General features: G+C 48.2%; 1 protein-coding gene and 1 non-coding gene across 9 annotated transcripts; both read right to left on the bottom strand.

The window, feature by feature from the left end:
- Positions 1-619: 619 nt before the first annotated feature.
- CHD4 (chromodomain helicase DNA binding protein 4) lies at positions 620-23156 on the bottom strand. 8 transcript variants are annotated; one of them, XM_076347365.1, is made up of 40 exons: positions 23054-23156; positions 21843-22009; positions 19675-19802; positions 19294-19485; positions 18784-18902; positions 18125-18366; positions 17911-18038; positions 17643-17778; positions 17016-17197; positions 16645-16884; positions 15487-15690; positions 15176-15381; positions 14804-14935; positions 14405-14501; positions 13825-14016; positions 13537-13737; positions 12359-12496; positions 10201-10322; positions 9915-10088; positions 9457-9598; positions 8839-8970; positions 8609-8726; positions 8270-8394; positions 7741-7978; positions 7402-7574; positions 7075-7255; positions 6888-6998; positions 6629-6735; positions 6410-6543; positions 5218-5362; positions 4866-5031; positions 4371-4480; positions 3998-4133; positions 3662-3739; positions 3409-3546; positions 3204-3312; positions 2746-2878; positions 1599-1794; positions 1300-1475; positions 620-1179 (listed from the first exon to the last, which is right to left on the bottom strand). In XM_076347365.1, exons 2-40 carry the CDS (start codon positions 21937-21939, stop codon positions 1162-1164), a joined length of 5796 nt encoding a protein of 1931 aa, XP_076203480.1. In that variant the 5' UTR covers positions 21940-22009; positions 23054-23156; the 3' UTR covers positions 620-1161. The 8 variants fall into 8 exon arrangements, with proteins under 8 accessions (XP_076203480.1, XP_076203486.1, XP_076203497.1 ...); XM_076347371.1 differs by having other exon boundaries at positions 3998-4130; XM_076347382.1 differs by having other exon boundaries at positions 6629-6717.
- On the bottom strand, positions 4698-4837 carry LOC143156000 (small Cajal body-specific RNA 11). The gene has a single exon (XR_012994553.1).
- Positions 23157-23195: the final 39 nt, after the last annotated feature.

The following is a 23195-nucleotide window of genomic DNA, read 5'->3' as shown; positions in this document are numbered from 1 at the left end:
TGGCTAGCGCCGCCGCTCCTGCTCGCTGAGTGGCTCGGCCGGCAACGTCAGACGCCCGGCCTGCTGCGGTGCCGGCCCGCCGGGCTCCGGGGCGGCGGCGTCACGGCGCCGCGGGGACACGCGGGGCCTCGGCCCGGTGAGGCGCTTCCGTCCGCCGGGAGGCCTGGGCCCAGCTCCCGGGGGCGGCGGGCAGCAGCTCGTCGAGGGCCAGCAGAACAGGGAAGGGAAGTCGAGGGGTCCCGAGGGGAGGCTGCAGGCCCAGGCGCCCCCCGCAGGTCGGAGGGAGCGGCAGAGCAGGCCCCCGCTTGTGTCCGCTGGCAGCTCGAAGCAGGCAGGCGACAGGCACCGCGCAACTTCATCCTCCCCGAAGGCCTCCGGTCGCAGCAGACTGCAGCCTAAGCGGTGGCGTGGGGTAAGCATACCAAAAGCAGGCAACAAAGAAAGGGCTTAGTGTGTACGCGAGGGGGAAGCAAGAATTCGTAGAGCTGCAGGAAACCCAGAAACCTGCTCTGACGCAGGAAAAAAAGGACATGGCTGACACATCAGGAATACTACAGGGAGAGGTAACTGATCACTCACACTTACCCCACCCCTCCTCTGCTAAGTAGTGGCAACAAAATAAAATACAAGGAAACTTTATTTTTCAGTTTTACCAAGGTTTTGCTCTGTTTTTTGATTTTTTTTTTTTGTTTGTTTTTGTCTTCAAGCTGCTTATTAGTGGACAAGTCCGGTCAGTTTTTGTATTAAAAAGGATCTTGATGGAGGTAGCTTTGTCTCTGTCCTGGCTTTTGCTTGGTCTTGCCTGCGCACTCATTTCAGTAAACAAACTCAAAATAAAATTAAAAACAAAAACTGGAATTCCAGGCGGAGGCAGCGAGCAATGCAGCCAGGTTCTCCGTGTAACAGACATGGCGCTGTGGCCTCCAGTCACTATATACAGAGTCCATCATACATCCCCCTCTCTCCTAAGCACACTCCTTGCTCCAACGGGCTGGCTGCAGAGGAAGGAGTTTCTTCTCCTCCCAGAGACCTGCGCAGCAGCTTCCATGGAGGGAAACAGCACCCAGTCAGGAATGTCAGGCAGAGGGGTAGAGTGTGAAGGGGTGGGGTGGGGGGGTCACTTCAGCTTGGCCGAAAGGTCAACAGCACTGGGCCGGGGACTCACTGCTGCTGGGCCACCTGTAAGGCAAGAGAAGACAATCCGAGACTCAATGCCTGGTCAATAGACCCTGGCTTTCCCTGTGGAGGCCCCGCTCCCCCCCTAGGTAACGCTGCTTACTGACCAGAGAGGGTACGTACTTGTTGGGGAGGTGGCGGTGGAGGGGGCTCACTGCTGCGGTTGGCCAGCCGGCTGAGGATGTTGCGCTCGGACATCTGGAGGCGCACTGCCACAGGTGGGATACGGGCAATGGTGGCAGGCAAACGAGTCACATCTGCCTTCATGTCACTCAAAAGTTCCTCCAGCTGCTTCAGAACTGGAAGAGAAAGGGACATCTGTTCAGAGGGGAAAGGGACACCCCACAAGGGAAGAGACCAGAGGGGACAGCGATGCTAAATGCTAAACCCCTATCCCACCCTTGTTTAACACGCTGCATTACCTTTGTGCAGCACGGCATTGGCTGGTTTATTCCCGGCCATTGACTCCTTGGATAGGTGCTGGTGGCTCTCAGCCAGGCACTCCACCTCTGCAAAACGTGTGTTCAGAGCCATAGATGGATGAGTTGGGTCTTCTGACATGTTCAGATAGGCAGCTCGCCGCAACTGCTCCTCGATCACCAGCGCTTGCTCCAGGAGCTGCAAGATGGGGCAGTAATGAGAAAGTCTTGCAGCAGTGGCCTGAAGAGCAGCCTGTTTGCACCCCCAGTCTCTCCTGATCCAGTTCTCCACTATCTCATGAGGTGAGATTCTGCATCTGAACCTCCTTTCACCAGCTTCTGTTTATATTGAGTAAAGCCTGAAGAGCCCAAAACAATTAAGGGCTCCATTAAGCTAGGCCAGGTACACAAGAAAACCAGGCTACATGTAGTTTAATAAATCCTCTAGGATTCTCAATTCCTCCTCAGATTCTTTTTAAAGACCAAGTTGTTTGCTATTTATTGGAGCAAAGGGGATGGAGCTTTCTCTTTGAATCTGAGTGAGAAGTATCCCATGCTACTTACAGGAAGAGTCTAAAAACTCTTAAGCACATCAGGGACATTTGGAGAAATCAATTTGAATCCTGTTAGTGCAGAACTGACCAGCCAGACTACACTTGAATTAATGTTTTGCCCCAAGACTGAGAACTACATGGCCTTTGTTTGGGTTGGTCTTAAATCACTCCCAGAACTAAGCTATGGTCACTCCCAAATAGGTTGAGGCAGAGACTGAAGGCAACCCTTTCACCAATCTGTACGATGTTTCTAAGTTCTGCTTAGGCACATTGAGTGGGTTGTAGCACACCAAGCAGAAGCTGTGATGGAAACAGCCACTTGGAACCTTAAGCCTCCTGCATACCAGTTGTTCAATAGACATTTGGAGAGAGAGAACACTGAACCAAGCTCCCCAATACCATTTCTAGAGTAAAGGGAGCTCCTATCATGGAGCTACTGCGTGATCCTAAGAGATATTGCTTATTTGTTCCCCCCCTAAAATGAAAGGCACTGCAGAAGCCTTCACTTTCTTAGCAGAAAGTCAGAACAGCAAGCTCTTGTTATTAGAGGTCCAGCTGGCTGAAAGGCACTTACCATACTGAAGAGAAATCCTTACCTTAAATCTCCTCGCCAAGAACTTATTCTTTATTTCCAGGAAGTTACCCCTGTTCATCTCACCCTTGAAGGGTTCATTGAGGATGGCGTAACGTGGATCATTCTGAATATCCTGCCAACGGGCATAGCCATGACTGAGATGGGATGAGCTCAGGCAAACAAAGGTAGTGAGAACAAAGGAATACACAGCCCAGGCAGATACAGTTCTCAAGAGGGGGTGGGGAAAGGGGGTGCAGAGAGGGGAGGAACAGGAGCCAAGGAAAAGGAATGAGAACTATGCCCTGCTAAGTCTTAACTATGCTGGCAGGAAACTCCTCCTCCCACCAGCACTTTCACTCTTGTGAAAGAAGATAAAGCACTCTCCCACTTAATGTACTCCAGTCAGACCCAGGACTGTCACCTTCACCGTGAATAGTTTGTGTACAAGGGGAGAGAACTGGTCCGTCAGGGTAAGGATACTTGATAATCCCAGCAAGGAGCCAGTAGTCATGACGCCGATGCCAGATCTCATAGGTCTTCTTTGTGACAGTTGCAGCCCGCTCTTCATTCTGCCACAGGGAGTGTAGTTCTGGAAAGGCAAGAGACACCAGAACAGTTGAAAGTTATTTCATGAACACAAGCAGGGGCATATAAACAAGTTCAAGCATATAAAGATTTCTCATACCAGTGAAACCACCATCTGCTATGTTGAACATGAAGCGCTGCTTTACTGCCTTCTTGTGCCTTTCATCTACTGACTCTTTCAGCATCTCTCCATTCTGCAGCATCACCACATCTCTCTTATCATCATCCTTTTTCTCATCTGTACACACAGGAAATCATTAGAAAGAACGTGGCAGGTACCACAGCAAGTTGGACCCACAAGGAATCCTTGCAGGAGAGGGGTTAAGGAAGAGAATGGAACTATCATGACTCACCTTTCTCATCCAGAGTGATTACAGGAGGTTCCGGGGGATTCTCAATAGGTGCTCTGTCTTCCACTTTCTCCACATCAGCTGCAGGAGAGAAGGGGAACATGAGATGTAGGGAAACACGGCAAGTCCAAGGTTTTGTTCTTCAGCCTGTGAAACCTAATACTGTTCCCTAACTCCCTGGTCAAAGTCCTGGAATAGCCCCACTGATTGTCTACATTTATGCCTGTTTCTTTAGGATGAAGTGCTGAAGCAAAAAAGATGCAGCTTTAGGAAAATAGTATTGGAGAGGGAGGGGGGTTTATTGCTGTTCAAGGTATTAAACAACCTCCCTAGAGATACCTTTGCTTTCTACTTCCATTGGCTCATCTGGTCTTTCCTTCACCTCCTGTTCCTCTACTTTTTTTTCATCTGCTTCTGTGGGGTTCACCGGGGATTTTGCTTCCTGTGGCGGTGTCTCCACAGGCTGGGCACACTGCTGAGGACAGAAATCAATGAGAAGCGAGGTAAAGCAGCGCATGGAAACAGAAGACAGTCACAGCAGTTTGGAAAGCAAAGATGCGCAAAACTGTCAGGCCAATTCTGAGGACCTGAGAATTATCTTTAAATATCGTTCCAAGAATTCACCTGTCTCAGCAGCTGAACGACACAGAAGAGGGGGCAGAAGTAGAGACATTTGCAATTGCATGAGGCAAACAAGCAACCCAACACTCACCTCCATAGGGACCTCTGTTTCAGTAGCAGAGGCACTGAGCTCCTTCTCTGGTTCAGATGACTCTCCTTGCTCCTTAGCACTGGCTCCTTCTTCTACTTTTACTCCTTCTTCTGTGTATTCCCCACCCCAGAGCAGCACAGCAGACAAAAGAAGAGAAGCCATCAGTAAGGTCTTCCCCTCACTGTTACCAAGCACACATCTCCTTTGCTCCCAGAGATAGGTCCATCAAAATGGGACCAACATCACTCAAGATGACCCCCCCCTTTCCTGCCCCCTACAAATGCTGGGCTTCTCTTCTCACTGATGTCAGCTCATCCAAGGAAAGCTAGTGTCCTCTCTTGCCTTTAAGGGCTTGCACATGTCTTTGGCAGCCCTCCTAACATGAGGGGTAAGTTGATCTGCGTCCACCCCCAGACCCCACCACCACAGCTCCGGTGAGGGGAACAGCCAGGAAGAGGTCAGGACGCAAGACTGTACAAGAGGGGGAGCTCTCACCAGGTGGAGGGACAGGGGCAGGTGTATTTGGCTGTGTATCCCCTGGTGTCGAAGGAGTTGGAGTTTTGGGAGAGGGTGAGCTTGGCTGTGAAAGTTTCTTGTTCTCCTCTATCTCTGCCAGTTCTGGCATACTCCAACGGCCATTCACATGCTCAAATTCCTGCACCTGCATGAGAGGGAAAGACAGACATATAATTGGAGGAATCGTACAAAGCTCGTCCTCAAACCAGGACAGACCACTCGGCACACAGCAAAAACAGGTGTGAAAGGAGAGGTAACTCACTAGCTCAGGACCCCAGTGACTACAAGTTGTATGGAGAGCGAAGGCTACATTGCTCTGCCAGGCACCTACCTTTTTGCGTATAAGTGACATGACCCCAATGCGAGTAAGGACATGCTGTCGAGAAAGACCTTCCCGTGGGACCCCATCTGCAAAGGTCTCTGCACCATCAGCTCCAGGTTCACATAAATGGCGCATGAACAGCGAGACATAGGCCCTGGAGCAGTTAAGAAACAAGCAATTAGACTATAAACCGGGTTAGCTGGAGACATGCATTATCAGACCCTTTCCAACACATAAGGGTGTCCTGGTTTTGGCTGGGATAGAGTTCATTTTCTTCCTAGTAGCTGGTATAGTGCTGCTTTGGATTTAGGATGAGAATAATGTTGATAACACACCGTTGTTTTAGTTGTTGTTAAGTAGTGCTTACACTAGTCAAGGACTTTTCAGCTTCCCATGCCCTGCCAGCGAGAAGCTGGGAAGGGGGCACAGCCAGGACAGCTGACCCAAACTGGCCAAAGGGATATTCCATACCATATGACATCATGCTCAGTATATAAACTGGGGGGAGTTGGCCAGGGGGGCGGTGACCACTGCACGGGAACTGGCTGGGCATCAGTTGGCAGGTGGTGAGCAATTACATTGTGCATCACTTGTTTTGTATATTCTTTTATCATTATTATTATTTTCCCTTCCTTTTCTGTCCTATTAAACTGTCTTTATCACAACCCATGAATTTTACTGTTTTTTCTGATTCTCTCCCCCATCCCACTGCAGGGGGGGAAGTGAGTGAACAGCTGTGTGGTGTTTAGCTGCCTGCCGGGTTAAACCACAACAAAGGGAAATCACCCCGAGACTCCTAAACCCATAGTAACACAAGTTCTAGGGTTCCAGGCTCCTTCAAGGGAGAATTTCCTGACAGAATTACTACATACATAAAGGACACACAGCTGACTGAGTCTTAAGCCAGAAACAACCATAACTCCAAAAAGGACTCGGGGAGAGTATGCATTACATGCTTGCATGGCTGTGCTACTCCTCTAAAAGCATTTGCTTTTGGTCACTGATGAGTCAAGTCCAAGGAAGAGAACTAGGAACAACCCCCTAGTCTCTCCCAGCTTATACTTCATTCCCCCACAAAGAATCAATTAATACGTTAAGGAAACGTAGTCTCTAAGGAAAGGCCAGAAAAGGCCCAATTCTCATTCTTCCCCAAAGGGACTAGATGTTGCCAGTCTTCCATCCCTGCCTAACGCAGACTCACTTGAACTCTTTCTCTGACTTGCCACGGAGGTCCCGAACAAGCCACTGAGTGGTGAAGGCATCCTGGGGTGGCATTCCATAGCGCATGATAGCATTGAGGAAGGCTTTCCGCTGGCGGGCATTGAAACCCAAGACCTAGAACGGAGGAGAAGACAGACAGATATGGCAAGAGCCATACAGAAGCAGCTAGGATGCAAACGCCTACCCTGGTACTACCTACCTCAATGTTCCCTCCCACACGGGCAAGTAAGGGAGGCAGAGGCTTATCCTTATCATTTCTCAGGCCTTTCCGGCTAGGCCGACGAGCTGCTGAAGAGAGAAATGCAGCTAAGGAGGAGAGACAATGCACAGCATATTGTTGTGTGAATATTTCCCTTGCAGAGCAGCACCACAAAGTGTATAAGTCACGCAAATCAAGTCCCAGCTGTTCCCACACTCAGAGAAAGTGACCCAGGAACTCTGGCTTCACCAGAACTTACCTTCAGACCTCTCATCAAAGTCCTCGTCTCCTTCTTCAGAAGCAACTGAATAGTCTGACTGATTATCTGACTGGTCATCCTGCCAGTCTGAAAGAAAAACAGCACGTGAGCCTGAGACGCTACTCCGTTACTTCCCAGCAACATATACTTACACCCATTTCTCCCTCAGGTTCCTGTGGATTTGTACCTCTATCCTCCTGCGAGCCATCATTGTAGTTGACTTGCTTGCGAATACGTTTGCCCTTGCCCAGATTCCTGGCCAGATCCTCCTGTTGCTGTTCATAATGGTGACGCAGCAGTTTCTCCCAGTAATCAGGGTCCACTGACTCCTCCTGCTTAATGATCTCTCGTTCAACCTCCTCTTCCTCCTGTCACAGAGAGGTAACAAGTTTAGAGCCAAATTCCAACCTGAGCAGATAAATGCCTGCTTGCCCTTAAAAGCAGAGCTCAATTTGCTTAATTGATCCTACACACTTCAGCAGAAGATATTAGCTGACATCCACCTCATACTCACCCCCATCTCCTCTTCGCGAACCACATACTGGGCCACCTTGAAGGAGCTGAGATACTCATTCATACCCTGAAGTTCTGTATCTTCTGTTTCATCCTGGTTCCGATCCAACAGACGCTCAATTGCTTTGTCATCATAGTGGATGACACTGCTGTCCTCACCTTCTTTGTTATCCCCTGAGGGAAGAGCACAGGCACAGTTGCCGTGTGGATCTCAAGGAACTAGGAAAGGGAATGCCACCCTAGACCTCTCTGTAGAGCTATAATCAGCACTGTGCCTACAGTCACTCGCTAAATAAGGAGCCAGACCTCCCCTCCTTCAGTTCTACTCCCAGGCACTCACCCCCCTCAGTAGCCTCATCCTTGAAGAGCTCTTCAGTGCCAAATTTGAGAATGTCATCAAGTTCTTGTTTGGACATGGAGCCTGTCTTGGAGCCCAACCCTGGTCTCACTACCAGATGAGTTAACATCATTTTCTTCTTGGCCACCTGAGTGATACGCTCCTCCACTGAGGCCCTTGTCACAAAGCGGTATATCATCACTTTCTTGTTCTGTCCAATTCTGTGTGCACGACTGAAGGCCTAGAAAAGAGATGTGCTCAGAACAGTCTAGAGCTACACAAGTAGTTGTCTGATACACCCCACCTACCTCCACAAGTTTCCCAGTTGCCTTCATGTTGGCTCTTAACATTAGTGAAGGCTGGGCCCTGTAAGAACCCTCCACTATTTCACTTCCCATCTTCTACCCATCCTCACTGCTCTAATTTTGCGTATTTCTAGAGGGGAAGTCTCACATTCCTTCACTCCTCCTGAGATTTCATTTCCCCTCTTCCTCAGGATTACTCCATACTGAGTGGTCTCATTCAGACTCACCTGGATATCATTGTGGGGGTTCCAGTCTGAATCATAGATAATCACAGTATCTGCTGTGGCCAAGTTAATACCAAGACCCCCAGCTCGAGTTGAAAGCAGAAAGCAGAACTGCTGAGCACCAGGAGCTTAGATAAAAGGAAAGAACAAAAGTAATCAAGGGAGAGTGCATTACTCAAACAAGGATTTGTATCTGACCCACATCACCTGAGGGGGAATCACTACTAATTTAAGACTCCAGAAGAGCAATGGAAGACTTGGGCCACAACAATCCCATGTCGACTGCTAAGCACATACAAGGCAACAGTTTCCATTTGGCAAAGAAAGTAGGAGACTCCGTACCATTGAAGCGATCAATAGCCTCCTGTCGCATGTTCCCTGTGATTCCTCCATCAATCCGCTCATATTTGTACCCTTCGTGTTCCAAAAAGTCTTCTAGAAGGTCCAACATTTTAGTCATCTGCACATCAGAAAAACACCACCACAAAAGAGTGAGGGACAAGGGAATACCAGATCAACAGGCTCCTTTCTCAGAAAAAGAACTCCCAGCCTTAAGGTTTTTCCCCATATACCTGAGAGAATATGAGCACTCTGTGACCTCCTTCCTTAAGGTTCTTTAACATCTTCTGGAGCAGCAACAGCTTTCCAGAGGCTCGAATAAGGGCACTACCATCATACATGCCATTTGGCATTTTTGGAGCTTCCTGAGAAGAAAAAGAGAAAAGAAAGGGAGTAAGGGGGGATGGGGGAAAAAACAGCTTGAAGGGATGTAGCTTGGGTCTTAGTTCCCAGCTGTGTTCATCAGATGCTGACTCATGTCTGGTCAGTTAGCTTGGCACAACCACAATGTGTAGCACTACTTATAGGAAACATCAGTGCTACCCTGTGCCTCTTCTCTTGCAATTTGATTCCTAGATGCCCTCCTCTTTCTTATTGACTTAGTCCCTACTCTTACCATCTTCACCATCTTGCATGAGTCACAAGATAGGTCCTACCTGTCATACAAAGATACTGGAAAAGGAAAGACCTTCCAGCATGTTGGGTCTACATAAAGACAGGATGACAAAAAACCAACATAGAAGCAGAAAGAGAGGAAGGGGAACTACTCCATGCTTCGCTAGGGAGCTAACTGTCTCCCTGATAACAGCCAGCAGGGAATTTGCTTATACAGAATAAGTGACTGAACATACCATAGCAGCCACAGGAAAGAGGTAGGGGTGGTTACAGCACTTCTTCAGATCCATAACAACATTGAGCAAGGAGACTTGGTTACCACCACCCCGTGCATTCAGTGCCTCAAAGTTTCTTGTCAAAATGTATTTATAATATTTCCTGAAAAGAAAAAAAAATTACAGCTTAGACACCCCTCATAAGAATGACTAACATACTCTCTTGCTAAACTCTGCACAGCTCCCGGCATTACCTGCCAGCTACCTAGGCTCTGCCAGTGTCATTCACTATCTCTTTATCCCTTACATCAGAGAACAGGATTAGTCCTCCCTCTGCTATAGTGGCAGCAGGAAATCTTCCTCCTGTCCACTGTGTGGAAAGCCCTATAGTGAGGATGAGGCTGTTTCAGCATCCTCTTTGAAACAGAACAGAGCAACAGTAGTTCAACAGCAGGTGCTCTCTTCATCCTCACACTCACTTCTGCATGGGGCTCAGCTCCACTCTGACAATGAGTTCCGTCTTAGATGGCATATTCTTGAAAACATCAGCTTTGAGACGCCTCAGCATGTGTGGGCCCAGCATGTCATGCAGCTTCTTGATCTGGTCTTCCTTGGCAATATCTGCAAACTCTTCTAGGAAGCCCTCCAAGTTACTGCAGAGAAAGAGACACTCAGCAAAAGCCACAAAGGAGAAAAAAAGCAAAAAAACGAGGAAGGGGATAGGAGTGACAAGACAGGTAGGCTGACTTGCACTGCAAGACATACTGGAATCTCTCCGGCGTTAGGAAGTTCAGCAGGTGGAACAGTTCTTCTAGGTTGTTCTGCAGAGGAGTTCCTGTAAGCAGCAGCTTGTGCTGGAGGGAATAACCGTTCAGCACACGGAAGAACTGGGAAGTAGAGAGCAGGGAAGAAGTGGTGGGGGGAAAAAAAAACCCAAAACAAAACACACAAACACGTCAAAGGCTTATTAAGTCATAAGCCTACAAAAAAAATAGTTTCTCCTAGAAAAAAAGTTGACAGCAAGCTAGGGTTCAATTTAGATCACATCAGCTGTCTGGACAAGAGCTCCAAGTAGTTCACGTTCCAGTCAGGGTCACTAGACTGATCTCATTTGGATCATTGTTCTGCATAACTAAAACATGACTGCAGCAAATCCTACAAGCCATCAGGTGCTGTTAGGTTTCCTTTGCTCTTTTAAGTTACAAGCTCTTTCAGACCACCAATAATTTCCAGACTGATATACTATGTACTTTTTCTTGCTAAATTAGTGTTCCACATTCTTACAATTACTCTGCCTTGAGAATTCTAGAAATAGCTAAGTCACTCTTCCTATTCCTATCAATCCTGGCAATGTCCAGAGCTCTGAACAAGCAGAGGAGAAAGAGCTAAGAGTTTGCCAATGTGTCTTTAAGGTAATTTGTGCTGGCTTTCACAACAATGAAGTAATTCCAGACAGAGGTAGTGAGCAGTTAAAGTGCTGAAGTGAAAAGCAAAAGTGTACGATATTCACAAGCACAAATTGACAATAAAGCAGTAATGTTTATGAGCTTGGCCATTTCTTTGCTTATTTTATACTTAGCATGATAGAAGGTCAAACAATGAAAGTAGCTTTTACAAGATGGCAAACAAAAAAAACCACAAAGAGAACCACTATCACTTATGTTTTGGTTATCACACCAGAAGGATCCTTCTAGTGGCCTCCACAGGGATTTATCTTTCGACATAGTTATAGTCAAAAAACATTCTCATTTTGGAATCAAATATGGAAGTTACTGATTATATCTGCAAAACTTTGGTAGATAATCACAATCTGTCAAGAAGCATCTGACCTGTCTTGCTGCCAATCACCTGAAGCTGTCCTTATGGGACAGGAAACTGCTCTAGAAAAAGGTAGATTTAATGGTCTTGGTGGATAACCAATTATAACTATTAGTCATAGTGTAACCTTGAGCCTTTACATCCTCTTTCAATTAATGAATATTAATAGTAAGCATTCATTACTACTGCCAATAATTTCGACGCTAAGCATAGAATGCCATCCAGTCTTAGTGCCTACAATAAAAAAAAAGATCTGGAAACTGGACTGCAAGCACAGCTGTGATGCCTCAGAAAGATGCCTCATGCCAAGATCCAAAAAGCTAAAGCCGTTTAAACAAAAAAAGATAAAAATCGAGGCAATTTTGTCTTACACGGTCTCCAAGAACCTATAAAACCAGATTTCCAATAACAATTGTTTTTACATACTGAGCACTAGAACCCAGCTGAAGACAGACAAATCAATACCAGAATTAAGGCACAAGGGCTTAGGGAGGGACTGGACTAAGAAAGTACAGTCAAGTCTACTGAATTCAAACAAGCTTAGTTAAGGTGCAGCCGCATATAAAAGCGGCTATATGGCTTTCAGCATCTACCCAGGCATTTAACACCTCTGCCCACCTCTCCCATTTCTATAACATCTAATTAGTTAGACAAATGCAGAGAGCAAGCCTACTCCGGAAGCAGGATAATTGTGCTCCTGCAGCTTGTTTTATACTCAGTATGGTAAACCTTTCCAGAACAGAGATGGTGCAGATATATGACCTGCTTTCAGAGAAGCCAGTTTGTATTTGAGAGCAACAACGACATCCAGTTTTTTCTGTTTTCCAGTGTACACCAGTCGCCTATTCACCCAGAGAGAAAGCTGTTTTAGCCAGTGATATGTGTAAAAGTGAAGTTGTTGCCAATGATAATCTGTCTCCAAATGGAGGCTGTTGATTTTTATTTTTTTTTTTAATAATGCATCAAATTTACTATTGAACAAATGACTAAGAGTTGGCAGACAAACTTATGTGCTTAGGAGCAGCTATCTAATCTTCTGAACACTCTCTGCCCATTCCCCCTGCAACATATGCCATGCCTATAAACCACCTATGCTCCTCCGTACCTTAGACTGATTGTTCTTCAGTCTGTGAGCTTCATCCACAATGAGACAGGCCCAGTCAATAGAGCCTAGTATGGCCATATCAATTGTGATCAGTTCATAGGAGGTGAGAAGCACGTGGAACTTCACAGCAGCCTCCTTCTGCAAAGGAAAAGGATGAACATGGTAATGGGATAGGGGAATGCCCCAGGACAAAGTAGATGCAGTGTTTCTCCATCAAGTTGTTCTGGTAAGCCCTAGTCAAACAGCACATCAAAAACTTTTTACACCCACAGTTTCCTGTCACAAGATTCAAAATGCTACCCAAACCATTCCAGCCTTTTAATCCCCCATTACTCTCTTATACATGTAAGTCTCCTCAACCCCCTCAGTACCTGCTACTTCTGGACAGTTACCAAATATTGTAACAGAAGTTTAACAAATAAGCAACGAATAGAAGCATGTTAGGAAAACGAGATTTGGAGAAGGATGGCTCATCAAAAAGCTAAGACTTAAAAGAGATAAGTAGTTTATCATGGAACTTTAAATTACTGTTAGTACTTAATGCAGTTCAATTTCAAGGGAAGCAAAAGGAGTCCTATCTATCTATCTCTGCCACTGGAAAAGCTTTAGCTCCCATCTTGCTTTTATTAGGAAGACTAAAGTTCTACAAAAACTAGCCACCTAGATCAGGCTTTTCCCTCCTATCTGGGCACAGAATGCAATTTCTCAGATATGGCCTACGTATGGCCTCACTGTCAGCCAGTTCCTCAGAAAGATTAAAAAAGTTTATACTTTTTTTCTATGTTTGTCTTTTTCATACAACGGCATTTCTGACATTGACTTAGATCTGTAGAAGTGATGCACAACTTCATAGATTAAGTAGAAGAGATAGATCTGTAGAAGTGATGCACAACTTCATAGATTAAGTAGAAGAGATAGAGGGACTCGCCTACGGTCAGTATTACCTTAATCAACTCTTTTTCCAGTACTGAATTAGTTCAGACTAGTAGGAGTGTTTAAACAGTCTAGAGCAGGAGTCTAAACGCCCACTAGTCATCAATTTGCAGTCATTTCCCCTTAGAAACTACAGGTATAATCAGTTCCCAGGGACATCAGAGTATCTGAATCTCAGCTGCTGAAAGCCAGTCTAGTGCAGCTCTTCTTTCAGTTCAGGCTTGTGTTACAGCAGAGTTCTGTACCTTCATTCTGGATGCTTTTTTGCCTCCACGTATAGCATTATCCTCAAAAGTGAACTCATTCTCACGGATGATGGCCCGGCTGTCTTTGTCCCCAACGTAGGTCACTACATACATATCTGGGGCCCACATCTCAAATTCTCGTTCCCAGTTGATGATCGTGGACAGTGGGGCACTCACCAAGAAGGGACCCTTTGAGTGGCCCTACAAATAGAGTCAGTAAGAGCATTAGATGAATGCAACCGCTAACACAGGCAGAATCTCCCTGGGTAGTGATTTCCCAGCTCTCACCTCTTTGTATAAGGAATATAGGAACACAGCTGTCTGCACAGTCTTTCCTAGACCCATTTCATCAGCCAAGATTGTATCTGTGCCCTGGGCCCAAGAGAAGCGCAGCCAGTTTAGTCCTTCCAGTTGGTAGGGATGCAAGGTCCCCCCTGTTACATCGAGGTACTCTGGTTGCCGGTCATATTTCACTGTTGGCTACAGTGGAAAGAACAAAGAGTTGAGATCCTTTACCTTAGTTAGACAGCTACCAAGACTCCTTTCCCAGTCACCCATATATTCCCTAGTGCAGATGAGACTTCACAGATGATAACCAGACTAGTGCCAGACAAAATTCCCAAATGGCCAAAGGTATCCAGCAAAAAGCTTTTTTTTTTGTAAAGCCCTTTCACCAAGAGCCAGCCAGTGTCTCATCCAATGGACAAGGTGGGCCTTTGTCTGAAGGCTCTATAACCCATTCGTTCTTTGGACCAGGAAGGAACTGTAAGCCATATGCTCTTCACTCTTCGGTTTCCTGTTTACCTGCCTCTCTCCCCAAAATAAGCAGGTATATCAGATGGCTCCTAAGCAATAAACAGTAACTTACATCTACTGTGGGAGTCTCAGGGGGCCTTTCCAGTTTCCGCATCTTCACTTTCTTTAACTTCTTACCAGGTCTGCCCTCTTCACCTCTCATCAGCTCCCTATGCAAAGATAGTCCCAAGAACATGCAAGTTTAATGGCTTTTGTAACAGATCGAGGGAAAACTATTGCAAAGAATAGGAGGGCGATCACCCAACTCAAATAGGCTCAAGAGAACAGGTCTGGAACCTTCATGAACTAGTGGAGAAGCAAAAGGTCCCTGCCCAAAGGAATAAGGGGTCAGCAACAAGGTGGTGCTTTGCTATCTCCATATATTAATCCAGCCAGTGCTAGGGGCTGACATATTCCAGTGTTTTCTCTTAAGGGAAAGGAAAGGAACACAACCTCTAGATACTTCTCTTACCTGTGATTCCAGTAGGCTTGCTTGTAGAGGTCATAATCTTGGATATCCACATCTTCGCTTTCCCAGGATGCCTGGTCATAGGGTAGGTCTCTCCATTTAATCAGATAGTGGACATTCCCCTTCTTATCCACACTGTGGAAGAAACCAGTAAGCCCTAAGCACAGTGAAATGACAGTTTTCACCCAATACACTCAAATGGGAGAGGAGGAAGGGATCCCTTAACAAAGCAACAGAAACAGAAGAACAACGTCTGTCATACCAATAAAAGAACTCCCACTGTTTCCCCCAGTCATATTGCAGTTTTGCTTATCCACTCTGCCTTAGCCCTGCTTAAGATCTTTGTTGAAAATCCTCTTTGCTACCTCACCCTACCTATGATTAAGGATCCTGTGGATCATCATCCACTCAGGCTTGATCCCGTATCGATAGAAGCGCTCTTCCATCTCAGCATATTTGGGGTCCTTGTTTTTTCTCTTTCGGCTTTTCTCCTCTTCCCCTCCAAAGTCCCCTGAGGGTGGCTCATCCATATCATTTTTGCGTTGGTAGTTACGAAACATGACCTGGCAGTGCAGCTCCAGCTGGAGTCAGGACAGAAGCAGTTAGTAGGTGTTTTCCCCCCAACCATCCAAAATATCTCCTCCCAACTATCCACCCTTATGACATGGTTAGAGTCCTCCACTCACCTGCAACTCTGACACCCAAGAGCAGTGCCAGTAGGACATGCCCTGCCATTTGACAAAGAACTGCCTTTCAGGCCGACCCTCCAGAGGCTTAGGGGGAGGAGCGTTAGGGTCTGCATCAGGTGGACGTGGGGGAGGGGGGCCAACCGGGGGCTGACCCCATTTCCAGATCAAGATCTTCTGCACCTTTCCTTTCAAAGCTGGGCACTGAAAAGTTAAAACAGAGCTTGTTACATCAGAGCATACGTACTCTAACACACAAGTGCTGAGGAGTAGAAACATACCGAGTCACAGTTCTCTTCCTTCATTAGAGCTTTACTATGCAGATGGAATTTGCTTTTTGGACTTGGAAGCTTTCAAGCTCATATCTCCAGCGTTTCTTGGAGCTTTCTCCAGTTTGTATTTTTTTCTAGGACTGACAAACCCCCAACTGAATTCAGCATCTCAATTTAGTTGTCTCCCCAAGGCCACACCAATTCAGAAATTCTACATGAAATACATAAATTGCTAGGCTTGACAAGCCCAGTAGTCTATCCAACCACAACTCCAACAAAAGTTTGTACAGAAAATATTTTGCTGTAGAACTACCAGCCCAGCATAGGAATACGTCCTGAAGCAGCTTTTTTGTTCATCATCTTAAAAAGTCCTTATCACCTAATGAAAACACCTAATACCATTTATAATACTTCATTTCAAGAACTTCCTGGAGAAGTGTGACGTTTCTCCCAACCATCTACTAAGAAAGGGCTTGGCATTACAGAGCTTGCAGTGGAAAAAAAACTGTTTGGCTCAGCATCAGTTTAAAATATTTTTTTAAGCACTGAATTTGCTTGCACTCATTCTCCTGCTTCTATATACATACAGGATCCAAGAAAATTGAGCCTTGGCATCCTGGACCCAAAACTGCCCAACTACTCTGCACATAGGCAAACCTTATGAGCCTCAGCAGCTGTAACCCTGTCCTTCCTGCTGTCTGGAGAAAGCAGCCAATCGACAAAGCGCAATTCAGCCACAAAAAGCCAGGCCTTGATGTTTTATGACAAAAGGGTAAGAGGAGATAGACTCTTTAGAGGATTAAGCATTTCCGGGAAAATATGATGATCCAAAGGGATTAGATCAATCACCTCTTGTAGCAATAGAATGGTACTAGCAGAAACTCACAGTGCAGCGAGGACACAGCCACTCTCCATTGGGAATTTCTGGCAACGGGGGATTCAGACAGTGGATGTGATAGGATGAAGGACAGGCATCACAGCACAGCAGCTCTCCTCCGTCCTTGCAGACTCTGCAGAACTCCATATGATGGTCATCCTCTTCCTCAGCATCCCCCACAACATCCTCCAGGATTTCCTCACCTTCAGAGTTATCCTCCTTTGCTTCCCACTGAATGCCCTCTTTTTCCTATAGGAGAGGGAAATCAGAAAACCAGTCACACATTTGTGATTATTTTATTACCACACAAGAGCAGCCCCAAGTCACTTGACGTCCCCTTCCATGATCTCTTGCACAGTTTGGGGGAATCCAGTACTCACACAGTGTGGGCAGCTCCATTTGCCCTCTGGGGCTTTCTCCATGTCTGGGTCCAGGCAAACCATGTGGTAGGCACGAGGGCAGGTATCACACAGTATAATTTCTCCTCCCTGCTGGCACACCTCACAGTAGTCCTGGTGATCAGTCTCATAACCATCCACAGCCACTGTGGAGTCCTCCTCACCTGCAGAGGGTGGTGAGGAGTTACAGCAGTACAAGCCACAGGTATAGGGTTCCTACAGCAAGGGGGGGTACTCTCCCAACAGCCTACATAGTAATACAGAGATCCAGAATCCAAAACTCCTGCTCTATCTAGGTACGTAAAGAGGGCAGGGAGCAAGAGCTGGAACAGGAGTAAAACAAGCCCCTTTGTGCCTCATTCTCCACCCATAAAATTAAAGGTGTAGTTGAGGCCAGGAAAACTCAGCACTCTGTCTGTTCCCCTACCAAGGGGGGAAAGAACTCCCAAAAACCTTTTCCTTATTAAAAATAATATCGGTTCTTCCTTCACAAACAATTCTCCTCCCTCAAGTATGCTGTTAAATACCCAAATTCTGCACAGACATTCCTCTAATCTTTCTACACACTTAGCTGTGCTTCTGTCTCCAGCTGACAGCAAGCATCAATACCTTTCTTTTTCTTTTTCCCAGCTTTGAGTTTTTTGCGACTGCGGCTACTACGGCTTGTAGATCCATCTGAAACAGAGTAGCTGTTGATGCTGGCATCATCAAAGTCTGACTCCACATCCAGATCATCATCTTCACTCTGAAGTAGGTAAGAAAAAAAAGCTATGCTACTCAGGCACGCATGCTGGGGGCAGCAATCAGACACGCATCCCAGCATTTCTAGCACATCATCACCTCCTCCTCAGAAGGTCAAGGAAGGAGTGTCACTTACAGATGATCTTTTACGCTTGGAACCAAATCCTCCCAGTTTGATTTTCAAAGGTGCCACCTTCTTTGTTTTAGGTTTCTTGATATCAGGAATACGAGGACTCGCCTTTGGCTTCCGCCGGGCATTGGGTCCTGAGAACAGAGGACCCTGCGAGTCAGATGGATGAGTGCCTTGACACCACTCAGCCTCTACCATCCTGCCAGATTCTTCATCTCACCTTTACCCTCCTTTGTCTTGGCTTTCCGGAGCGGCACATCTACAGGGGGCTGTGGCAGGACAGCATCCACATTCGTCACCATGCTCTCCACTACTGCAACAGCTGCAGCTGCAGCAGCTGCCACAGATGCACCTGAACTTCCCTTGAAGGGGTTGTTTGTGCTAAACTCCCTCCATTTGGCTCCCAGTACCATCATCATCTTCGACACTGCTATTTTAGGGTTCTTGGCTGCAATAAGTGGCCTGCGTACAGTTAAGGAAGGAGGAGTTACCAAATCACCCTGAAATCTAGATCATTATTCCTCCCCGCCACCACCCCCATCAGCACCTCTATCTCAAACTACATTCCTTTCTAATCTCTGATCTCAACAACCAATGAATCTCTCCACTCCCATCCTTCACTCTGCGTGGAGGATGCAAATGCTCAGGGGCTTGGAAGGTGAAATGGAACTTAGCATATTAGGGAAGAAAGGGGGCTGGGAGTGAGGACTTGCATCATCTCAATCACTGAAAACAAAAAAGATGTGGATCAATTATTTTACTGTTGCTTCTGTTTTTGCTCTAGGTAGGACACTAGTGTCTCTAGGAACAAGGAACCTAGTCCTTGTCCCATCTCTTTTTTTGCTCCAGAGTCCTTCCAAGCGCAGGCTTGTAGCTCACCTGACAAACTGGCTGAAAGCTTTGTAGTTGGTGAGAGTGCGGTAATCCTCCTCTGTGAAGATATGATCAATATCCTCCATTCCCCAATCTTCCAGGAGCTGAGCAGATGACTTCGGCTCCTGCGCAAAGAGAATTGCAGCAACTCTGAGAAAAAAGCTCTAGTTCTGCTCTAGGAAAGAGCAGAACTTCCACACATCTACAGATGACTCAATGGAGTCATTTTTCTTTCCCCCTGTCCACTTATCACTGCCATAGGACACAGCCTCAATAGAACATCAGTGAAGGTGGGAAAAGTCTTTGGATTCAATATACATTCTAGGTGTGTTTAAGGCAGAAGAGGGGAAGGAATGCAAGGTGGGAAAACGGTCAAGTCAAGCAGGTCTAGTGGAGAAAGAAGAGACTGAACAGCCCCAACTCCATGTGCCATCACAAATGGAAAGCACAATGATCCCCAAAATCAGATAGATGGCAATGAGGAACAAGCACTCAGTCAGCAGGGTAGCTTCTCACCTTTGAGTCATCATCTTCTTCCTCCTCTTCCTCCTCCTCCTTGCGTTTGGCTTTGTTTTTCTTTTCCTTCTTGGGCCCTAATTTCTTCTTTTTCTTCTTCCCAGGAGTGTAGTCACTGCCCTCGCTGTCCGAGCGCAGAACCTCCTCTTCTTCCTCCACAAACTCATTCCCCTCACCAGAGCTGTCCCCCAGCTGGGGAGGGAGGGAGAGAGAAGATCAGGCAGCTGTGAGAAAATACCCTGGATAAGCACTAAACACCACACTCTCCCCAAGTTCTAGAGGGTTCATACAAAGGATTGCTGCCATAGGCCAACAACAGTAAGCACCCTCACCCTATATATCCATACTTTAGAGTGTGACCTTAGGCATCCTTTTCCTTACCTCCTTCTTCTGACGCTTGCTGAGCTTGGGCACTTTGGGTTCCTTTAGTTTCTTGGGCTTCTTCTTTTTCTTGATTTTGGGGGTGTCAGCCTCTGACAGCAGCTCTTCTTCTGGCTCTTCTTCAGGTTCTGGAGGGGAAGAGGCGACATGTCTCATTCAAACCTCATCTGTGCACTACAGCATAGCCCACTTCTCACAGAGATCACTCAACTCATCTAACTGCTTGCTACACACTTACAAACATAGAAGTGTTTACAACTGCTTACTCTGTTACTGTTCACAACAGATACTAGGTAATCATATCATAAGTTACCACTGCACATGGTTTTCCCCCTCCCCCCAACACCGCCTATTTCCACAATATTCCTTCTCCAACCAGAGTTACACCCAGATCTTGAGGGCCAGAAGTTTGCCATAACCCAACGAGAAGAGGAACAAGCATAAAATAGATGGCCACATCTAAAGGAGACAAAACAGTGAATACATTTGAGAACCTGACTAGGGTACTGTTTCAGTCCATGGGTCTCCACAAAAGAAACCCACAACTATCTAGCCTCTTCAGCAGTGCAGAGCATCCTACAGCTGCATGCAAAATATAGGCCAGTAAGCCACTACTTGTCCTCCTCCATAGGAAAGCTGTTACTCAGCAACCCTGTTCGGATCCGGATTTGACACAACCTTCCCCCAACCCCTTCCCTCTGTGCCAACAGCTAGCAAGCTCACTGCCCAGCCAGAGGAACACATGCCAGCTCCCCACCACCACACGCTTCCATCTGTGCACCCCCCTTCCCTGCCTGCCCCCCCCCCCACCCGCGGGGCAGGAGCAGCCAGCCAGCCCTTCCCTTTGTGGCAGGCTGCGGGAGCAGCCTGGCCACCCGCCCTCCCCCGCCGCCCCGCCCACCGCACACAGCCAGAGTCACTCCTTCTCCCTCCAAGGGAAAATGGCCTCCTGACCACAGGAGCTGGGCAGGATGGAGGAAGCCACAGGTCAGAGGAGCTACCGCAGCCAGGGGTGAAACGGCAGAGGTCAAGCTCTCAACCTGGGGTCCCACGCCTGGCCCCTGCCATATTCCCAACCAACGGATGTCTCTTCACTCCCACGGTCCTGCAACACCAGGTCCTTCAGGGATCCCACCTCTTCTTCTCCCCCAAGTTCTGATTTAGAGCCTCTAGCGTCCCATCCTTTCCAACGTATTACCTAAAGCTCTCCACTTTGCAGGGATTTTAACAGTTTTCCTTCACCAAGATTTTCCTTACAAGGCTTACTGACAGTCCCCTTCTGCCTAAGATTTCAGAGGTGCCAGAAAACCCTAGAGTCAAAGCTTAAGAAAAAATGCCAAACAAACAAAAAACCAAAGAGCCCACAACACCATTTTCCCTTTCCAGTTGCAACATTTCTCTTATATGACACTACAACACTACAGCATGAGTTAGTAGGAAAACTCAAACTTGTATTACAATCCAGCACATCAGGATATACATTATTCCTTTTCACAAGGAAGCAGACAATCCAGATGTAGGTCCACAGAGCAAGTCATCAACAACCACAGCAGCAACAACAAAAACCCCAAAACAGAAGAGTACCCAGGGCTCTAACTCAAGTCTCATGTTAATGATGAGGATGCAAACACAAGGGAAAAGGCAAGGTACAAAGACTACAAGAGTAAAGGTGAGCAAGCAGCATGGAGCGAGAACCACAAGAAACCTCAATAATTGGGTGTGGTGATGAAGGAAAGTGGGTCACGCAACAGCCCAGGGCAGTTTGCTCTGGACGTCAGCCGGTCTGAGTTCCCAGATGAAAGAAAGCCAGGCACCCTGCCTTTTCACATACTACCCGCCTTCCCCCTCCCCATTCACAAAACACAAAACTCACAGGCATTTTTGGTACCCTGTCAGAACTGGACACTCTGCCTCCACCCCTTACACTTCCCCAAAGCACAGGCCCAACAACCTGCAACAGCTTGGAACAAAGTCAGCTCCACCTGACACAAAGCTGCGAGCCTCGCACTTTGAAGTAACCCTAGGACTCGGATATCAAAATCAAAAACATATGTGTGACTCGTAGTAAAAAAGAAAAAACATTCCCCAGCACATCATGTATTTCACATATTCAGCTTGAGACCAGCATTACCCCCATTTCACACGCATGCCCTGCAGGCTCTCCATACCTGGATGCTGGGGGATAGCGTTGTTCAACAGGATCTCCATCTCATCGTCATCGCTGCCCCCTGAGCATGGTGACGGAGATCCAATGCCCGATGCCATGTCCTCCGAACTGGGGGAGGCCTGGGCTTACACAGGGTGACGTCTTCTTGCCAGTCAAGCCAGTACTTCACTGAAAAGAAAAAGAGAAAGTTATAGCAGACCTGAACTCCGTTTTCCCAAGCAATAGTGCTACCACGAGGATCTGTGAGAAAGCTTAGACAGCAACTTTACTGGATTTGGAGCCTATGGATAATAGAAACACTGGCAGCAAGTATCAGCTTAGAGTTGTGATGAAGCAGGCTTTCAAGACACCAGATATTAAACTGAGTCAGCAACTCATCTCTGGCGAGGAAGCCAAAACAGCTGTCCTATAGGAAAATTCTCCTGTCCTCTGCAGCCGGGTGCCCTCGGTTATTTCTACCTTGGGCTGGGAGAAGGCGGCGAGGCAGGGAAGGCAGCTGGGCTTCCAAAGGAGACCCTGGGCCAGCCGGGACGCTGTCAGCGAGCCGCGGCAGGGAGCAGGCGGTCCGCGCGGGGCCCGGTACGGCGGACAGCGGCAGAACCGGCGCTGCCGGCAGTCCCCAACTCGCCCGCCCAAACTTGGAGCGCCGGCCCCGTGCTGACACCGCCGCGGCCGGAGAGGCAGGCCAGCGTCGCCCTCCTCCTCCTCCGCCGCCGCCAGCCCCACACAAAAGGCAGGGCAGGCTCGGCGGCGCCGGCAGCCCCGCTCCGCTGCCCGCCGCACCCGCGCCCCCGCCCGGAGCGGGGCTGCGCGGCGCAGGGCGGGGGCGGCGGGAGGGGGCAGCGTCTCGGCGGGGCACGGTCTCCCGGGCGGGGGCGCGGGGCGGGGCCGGGGAAGTCCGGCTCGCATGCGGCGAGGGGCCGCCTCTCCCCAGGGACAGGCGCCGGGGCGGGGGCCGAGCGGCGGGGACCGAGCGGCTGGGGCCGGCCGGGGCTGCGGGGACCGGCGGCGCGGCCGCTCCCCGGCGCGGTGTCGGGTGGGGGAGGGGGAAACGTCCTGCGGCCGCCCGGGCAGGGAGACGGCGCGGCCGCGGGGGGAAGCTGCGGCCGGGGGCCGACGGGACGCCCGGCGGAGTGGGGCGCCCGGCGGAGAGGGGCGCCCCAAGAGGCGGCGGAAGGCCCTGCCCGCCCTCGTCCCCTCCCGGCTCCTCACCCGGCTCCAGACCCCAGCTGCTCTCTCGCTGCCGCCGCTGCTGCTGAAGGGAAAATGGCTCCGGCCCCGGCACCGCCTCTTAAAGGGGAAAAAACCCGGCCAGGCCCCGCCCCGCTCCCGCCTCCATCCCATAATATGCCCC

Source organism: Aptenodytes patagonicus, chromosome 1, assembly GCF_965638725.1.
Source record: "Aptenodytes patagonicus chromosome 1, bAptPat1.pri.cur, whole genome shotgun sequence".
NCBI classification, from domain to species: Eukaryota; Metazoa; Chordata; class Aves; order Sphenisciformes; family Spheniscidae; genus Aptenodytes; species Aptenodytes patagonicus.
The sequence above is the reverse complement of the archived record's forward strand: the minus strand, read 5'-3'. Positions and strand labels throughout refer to the sequence as shown.